The sequence below is a fragment of the Penaeus chinensis genome, chromosome 2 (assembly GCF_019202785.1).
Source record: "Penaeus chinensis breed Huanghai No. 1 chromosome 2, ASM1920278v2, whole genome shotgun sequence".
Classification (NCBI taxonomy): Eukaryota; Metazoa; Arthropoda; class Malacostraca; order Decapoda; family Penaeidae; genus Penaeus; species Penaeus chinensis.
Window position 1 is genome coordinate 10,571,982 of NC_061820.1, and position 7,500 is coordinate 10,579,481.

General features: G+C 45.0%; 1 protein-coding gene across 1 annotated transcript in view; it reads right to left on the minus strand.

Moving 5' to 3' along the window:
* LOC125034164 (transmembrane channel-like protein) overlaps positions 1–7,500 on the minus strand; it is a 16,408-nt gene that overhangs the window by 3,267 nt on the left and 5,641 nt on the right. Inside the window, 11 exon segments of the mRNA XM_047625847.1 lie at positions 1–105; positions 459–489; positions 492–624; positions 1,096–1,355; positions 1,914–3,178; positions 3,447–3,634; positions 3,940–4,068; positions 5,614–5,803; positions 6,018–6,206; positions 6,348–6,586; positions 6,834–7,022. The exon segment at positions 1–105 is cut by the window's left edge and continues 87 nt beyond it. Of these exon segments, the coding sequence (XP_047481803.1) occupies positions 1–105; positions 459–489; positions 492–624; positions 1,096–1,355; positions 1,914–3,178; positions 3,447–3,634; positions 3,940–4,068; positions 5,614–5,803; positions 6,018–6,206; positions 6,348–6,586; positions 6,834–7,022 (2,918 nt within the window).

The window sequence follows — 7,500 nt, forward strand, 5'->3', positions numbered from 1 at the left end:
GGGGGAACGTTGGAGGTGACGACGGCCCATGAGCGCACGTACAGAACGATCACGAGCTTGAGGGTGTTGAGAGCCGGCAGCCCGGGCGAGAAGAACATGCCCATCCTGGAAAGAGTGTGGTGGAGTTATGCGGATGCTTGTATTATCATCGTCATAGTCATCGTAATTCTTATCATATCATCACGTCATCGTCATTATTATTGTTTTTGTTGTTGTTATTATTATTATCATTATCATTATCATTATTATTATCATTATTATTATTATTATTATTATCATTATTATTATTATTATTCGGCACGCGTCGAATTCTTATTTGCCTCACACAGACAACAGATAAAACACACTATACGCAGTATATAACTGATTCCACACGTCACCGCACAGTAAATGAACAGAAATACAAAAAAATAACTAAAATAATCACACAGAAAACCTCCCCTTTATTTCAGCCTCACCAGATCATCCCTTGGTTATTGACGAGATGAGGATATTTTCCGCTATCTTGAAGTCTGGATATCCCGGGAATTTCTTCTCCAGGTCCCAGCAGCAGCAGCCATTGAACAGACGAACCACAACGGCGCGGATGTAGTCTCCTATGACGATGGTTACTACTGTCACGACCTGCGAGAAAAAGTGTGTATGGTCAGTGTACCAGCGAGAAGAATGTGTGTAGTCAGTGTAAAAGCGTGTATAAATGTATAAAAAAGAGTATTATTGTTGTTGTTGTTATTATTATTACTATTATCATCATCATCATTAGAATTATCATTATTATCATTATTATTATTACTATCATTATTATGATTATTATTATCAATATCATTATTATCATCATTATCATTATTATTACCATTATATTTTTTATCATTATCATTTTTATCATCATTATCATTATTAGTATCATTATCATTATTATCATTATTATCATAATTCCTCCTCATCATCATCAATATTACTATCATTATCATTATTATCACCACCATCGCTATAGTTACTAGAACTGCTGTCATTATCTTCCTTATTACTACCATTACTACCACCGCAGTTACCACCACACGCGCACAGCCTTGGCAACAGCACGGTCTCGCTCACCAGGTCCATGACAGTGAGCTTGATGATCTCCTGGCCGAACATGGTCTCCCAACACAGTTTCCTGAGTCGGTGTCTCGACGGCGTGGGGAGACGTCGGGCCCACTTTTCGGGGTTGTTCTTCATAGGCTGGTCCAGGAAAGGGGTCGTCACCACCGCTGGGGTCGTCACCACTGGGGTCGTGGTCGTCGGGTCGGTGGTGGGTACGAGGGTAGTGGGTTCCGTTGTGGGCGTTGCGGGGGTTGGGGTAGGGCTGGTGGGAGCTTCGCTGGATGGGAGGGTGGGGGGAGGGGCAGATGGGGTGGTGGTGGGGATTGGGGAGGTGGTAGGGAGAGGGGTTGAGGAGGGGGAGGTGTCTGTGGGGTCCTGTGGTTCTGTGAGTTGGGAAGGTCTAAGAATAAGTATTGTGATCAGAAATATTGAATCGATCTGTGACCCCAATAAGAGGGCAATATTCGAAAGGGATCTTATATGTTAATTAACAATATTAATAATACGATATAAAACAGCGGACCCACTTTTCTGAATTCCCCACATTATATTTGTCATGTGTATATATATATATGTATATGTATATATATATATATATATATATATATACATATATATATGTATATATATATATATATAATTCATTGTAGAAGTATCAAATCCTATCTGTACCTTATATAAAAGTAACGATAATAGCAGATTATGTCCACTCTAGAGTATTAATTGTTAGTATTGTATACTCAACAAACATAAACAAAAATCTAATGACCTCGGTGGTAAAACCAAAATAAAACTAAAGAAAAAAAGAACAATTATTAAACAGCTCATACCGTCACAGATGGTGATATAACAATAATTGTCGATGTCTGTTGTAGATTCAGTAGTTGTGTCTGTCTCTTCCATCCACTCTGCGTTTGTACTTGTCAAGTAAACCTCTTCGTCGCTTTCTGCAGTGTTGTTTTCCGTGGTTGCCTCTGCAGTCGTGTTGTTTTTAGTCGTAGGCGTGGTAATATGCGCGAGGAGTTTATCCCAGTAAGTAGTTGTGGTGTTCCTAAGTGAGGGAGACACTGTTGTTACAAGTGCGGTTCTTTCGTCGTCGAAGGTAAAGTTTCCTTCATTCAGATCCGTTTTATTGAGAAAGGAGGAGTAATCGGGCATGTATTCTTCGGATGGATTGGACACTGGGTCCCCGTAATCGTTATATGGGACGTCTTTCTCGAACGTCGACAAGTAACTAACATCGACTGGACTTAAGCCTCCGTAGTCACCCATGGCTGCACTACGCTTATCTCGTATGCCATGGTTGTTGGGATTTTCTTCACCATTCTCAATTATCTTTCTTCTTCTTCTGATTACTCTGTCGTTCGCTAATTCCCCGTCTTCATCCGCGTTGTTCTCCTTTGCTGTATTGTCTTCGAAATCCGCCACGTCAGCAAGTAATATGGGGCTGAGGCCGGGAAGGGAAGGGAATTTCCGCAGAAGTTCTCGGAAGGCCGCGTTTTTCGGGTCCTCTGTCACGCTTGGGTCTTCCTGCAATTCGGGAGGTTCTGTTGTCCCCGGAGGCTCTTCCATGTCATCGGAGACTTCTGTTGTCTCGATAGTACTTGTTATATCGAACAAATTCATTGCTGTAGGTTCTTCATAGAATTCTGTCGGTACACTACTGTTCCATGGATCGACACCCTCATTTTCCTTACGTCCCTCTGGTACATCCCCTGTGTTGTTGAGATAATCTAAGTAATCATAAACCTTATCATCTACATAATATTCATCATATGGGAATCCTTCATCATCAACCGTAAACACAGTGCCATTCCCCGGACCTGTGAGGGAGCCGTTCGGGGCCACCAGAGAGTCGTCTGTGGGCAGGGTGCTCATCGTGTTCTCGGGGTCATAATCAGTCCACGTCACATTCTCGGAGCCATAGTTGATCTTCGTCGCGTTCTCAGCCAAAGGAACGGTTCCAATCGTGCTAGTGAAATTCACTTCAAATAGGAGGCCATTTGTGGGAGATTGAGTGGATGTTGTGGATGTTTGTGAACATGGTGTTCTCACTTGTCTACATCGAGGAACTTGGGTATCTGGTACCGGTGACCTGGAACGAGAACCAAAACTTTGATTAAAAAAAACAACAGTATTCCACAGACTAATATCCCGACATTCATGTTTATGAAAATATATTCATTTCTAGTGCAAAATGTTGTGAATAATCGGTCGAACTCACTCAGTGAACGTGACGGCCGCCAAGAGGGTGGAGCTCAGGGTGGTGACCAGCGCTAACGAGTCGACGTCGGAGGCAGGTTGTCAAGTTGAAGAAGGCTGTATTCGACACGTTGTCCAAGGGCGCGATAGTTAATTCGTACATTGAGGAATTGAGGGAATCAAACACAGAGGAGTTGGATGCGTCTTGCGATGCTGTGATCCAGCCATAAGGGTCACTGCTGTTCAGGAGCGAGACAGAGGTTGTACCCACGAGGGAATCCATAGCGGTGGTTGTCCCTTCTCCATAACTGTTCGTCAGGTTCTCTTTTAGCTCGCCTAGTTCGCCAGTCTGCAGTGAATCAGAAGAAAGGTCTTGATTTCTCTCTCTCTCTCTCTCTCTCTCTCTCTCTCTCTCTCTCTCTCTCTCTCTCTCTCTCTCTCTCTCTTCTCTCTCTCTCTCTCTCTCTCTCTCTCTCTCTCTCTCTCTCTCTCTCTCTCTCTCTCTCTCTCTCTCTCTCTCTCTCTCTCTCTCTCTCTCTTTTCTCCCTCTCCCTCTCCCTCTCCCTCTCCCTCTCCCTCTCCCTCTCCCTCTCCCTCTCCCTCTCCCTCTCCCTCTCCCCTTACATTACATAGGCCTATCCACAAGACGCCTACCATTTCATACACCTTGGAGAACAACGCGAAGATGAGTGTGTAAAGATTAAGGAGATTGAGTGCCATGATGCGGGCGAGTTGCCACTGAAGCTGGTTCCTGGGATGCCGCTCCTCCAGCAGGCCTACCAACTGCGGGTATCGATAAGAGTCAAGTTGGTTGGCAGCCCTGATATAAGAGGTGAATGGCGTCAGCTGCAAAAAGGGAACTACGGAAGTGTAGTTAGTAATAAATCGTATACAGTTAGGTTGAAGGTGTGTGTGTGTGTGTGTGTGTGTGTGTGTGTGTGTGTGTGTGTGTGTGTGTGTGTGTGTGTGTGTGTGCATCCATATATGTATACATATATTTGACATATAAGACATATATTTGCATTTTATATACCATGAATTAATTATTACAAACAATCCTTCTTGTATATAATACAATATGGTAGAAAAGAACACAATGGCCCAACAAGATTTATTGAAAATGAGACAGCAGTTTCGAAATCCTCTTTTCGAATCTGTTACACACACACGCACACACACACACACACACACACACACACACACACACACACACACACACACACACACACACACACACACACACACACACACTAAACCATTTTTTCCTCGACATTCCTCGAAATAGGCATCCCTCACTACACTCTTCCTATTACAATTCCTCGGTAGTATAGTGGTGAGTATCCCCGCCTGTCACGCGGGAGACCGGGGTTCGATTCCCCGCCGGGGAGGAATATTTTTTATTCTGATTTCATCTTTTTTCTTTTGATTAATTGAAACAGAAAACATCTAGGCGAATAATTTCAAATGTAAGGTGTACATTACAGTCTCCAAAAGTAGATTGAAATGAAGGATAAACAAAACAGTTGAATACCTTAGGTGAATAAACCTATAGAGTCAGACACACGGACCCTTGTGTGTGAAGATATCGCCTAAGGCCACAACAGCCTTTACCCCGGATGTATCGCCTCTGTCAGCTGACCAAGACCGCCTAGGAAATACGATATACCCTTTGACCCTTCGACCCTCGACGACAGCAGAAGATAAAGATAAAAATACCAATATAAAGGAAGATAGAGATAAAAATACCAAGATAATAAATACCAAAACAATTAAAGATAAAGATAAAAATCACCAATAAATAAATAATAATAATACCAAGATAAACAAAGATAAACTTAAAGATAAGCGAATGCAGGAAGCCGAGAAAAGCATGGAGTTTATCGATGAAAGTGCAGATGAGTCCAGACCAGTCAGGACCTTGTGCTCACTCATAAAAAAGTCATAAACTCAGCACTCACGCCCAGGGGCCTATCCTCCGCCGCACAAACACTCGATGAGGTAGAAATCGAGAGCATCTGTTGTCGGGCGCACCTGCCTTTGTGCTGACGCTTCGCTCGCCTCTGCGATATTCGTTCTCATTTTATCCGTAATACACGCACGTACGCACGCACACTCATACATACATACTCATTAATCTCTCTACCTATCTTTCTATCCATCTACCGATCAGCCAAACGTAGTAAAAAGCTCATCACCACATGCTAAGCAAAATCATCACCCACCCCACCCCTCCCCCTATACTTTCACCTACCCCATATCACCCCCACCCGACTCCATCCCGACCCCACCCCCACCCCCACCCCCACCCCACGGCCCATCGCGTCTCACATCGAAGAGGTTTGGGTAAACGAGCGAGATGAGCGTCAGGATGATCGTGAGCTCGTTCTGGCGGTACCACGAGGAGCTGTCGTCCACGTCCTTGGAGCGCTCCACCAGGAGGACCACGGCGTAGGCACTGGCGACCACGAGCCCGAGCACGATCAGGTGGGCCAGGAACCGCTTGGCTTTCACTTTCCAGCTGAAAGGGCGATGGGTTAAGTCTATGAAATCATGAACGAGAAGTGAGGCGTTTCATTATGGGTTCTTAAAGTGTGCATATTCCTTGGATAGTACCGGTTATTCTTAATCCCTTCCATTATCATTACCTAGCTTGTTACCTGCATTATCTAGCTTGTATATGGCGCAATCTCCGTACCTTCTTGACATTTGTTTTTCTTTTCTTTTTGGCTCACCTCTTGTCCTCCTTCTCGGATTCCTTGGCCTCGAGGAGCGCCTCCCTTATCCCCGTGTTGATGGAGGCTACCTTGTTCTGCGCGGCTTCAGGGTTGCCGATGGTGAAGTCCCAGCCGCCCAAGACCTTCCACGTGAAGGTGCTCTCGTCGTCGTCGGCAAGCTTCGACATCCGGGAGTTTGCGGCCATCCTGCGGGGAATGGACGTGAGAGCAAGCTTCTTTTTATCCACACTCAAACAATATTACCTTTATCAAGTCAAATTACGTGATAAGTCAAAATAACTTGCCATTAACATGTTATTCTCAAGCATCATTCTTACAACCACTCACTTCCTGAGAATCGCCACGAAGCTATAGGCGTAGACAGCAACAGAGGTGAGGAAATACGCGAGAGGCAGCCTATAGCCTTCCCTGGTAGTAGGAGTCTTGCTATAGTAACCATAGAAGATGGGCGAATACCTCAGGATACCCTCGAAGTCCCACATCACTTTGAAGTCATAAGCGCTGATGACTTCGTCTGGCAAAAGGCTCTTCCTCTCCCCCGCCTTGCTCCTGTCAGATGCCAGGAACTGGAGAAGAGGTGAGTTCGTGTTTTAGAATAGAGAAATTGTCTTGAGGAGGTTGTGCTTTATAACCTTTAAGAGGTGATCACAAAATCACGAGAGAAGAGGCTAAATAAAAGAGAAAAATTAAAAAAAAAAAATCACGATAATATGACACAAACTAGGTCCTTAATATAATTCCTCACCCACTGGTTCTCGAAAATGATGGACAGAGAAATGAAAATAAAACAAGCGCGAGAGAATAATTCAGTACCTCGGGTATGATCACGAACGCAGTGAGAAATGCGGTCAGGGCGATGTTGAGGCCCAGGACCCAGCGCAGGAAGGTGAAGTAGGAAGCCACCGCCGAGCCGAAGTAGGATTCGATAGTCTTGATGCGCCCTTGCCACGGCTCGATCCCCCTCACCCACACGTACACCGCCCGCGCTCCCGCCCGCACCACCTGCCAGGAGGATGTACGTGGCGTCAACAACAGTTTTCGGACATTAATAATGAATCACACATCCCTAAAAATACAAAAGCAAACAAGAAAACGTGTTCCGAAACAATGAAAACGAAACCTGAATCCCGAACGAGACTGCGACCGAAACAAAAAACATAACAATTTGTGAATAACCAAATAAATAAATAAATAAACGGCTCCAAATACATCATCTCTTCCACATTCATCCACTGAGACTAAACCATCCCCTCTCTCACTCTCTCTCTCTCTCTCTCTCGCTCTCTCTCTCTCTCTCTCTCTCTCTCTCTCTCTCTCTCTCTCCCTCTCCCTCTCCCTCTCCCTCTCCCTCTCCCTCTCCCTCTCCCTCTCCCTCCCCCTCCCCCTCCCTCTCCCCTCCCCCTCCCCCTTCCCTCCCCCTCTCCCTCTCCCCTCTCAATCTCCCCTCTCCCTCCTTTTCCCCACTCTCCCTCACTTTCCC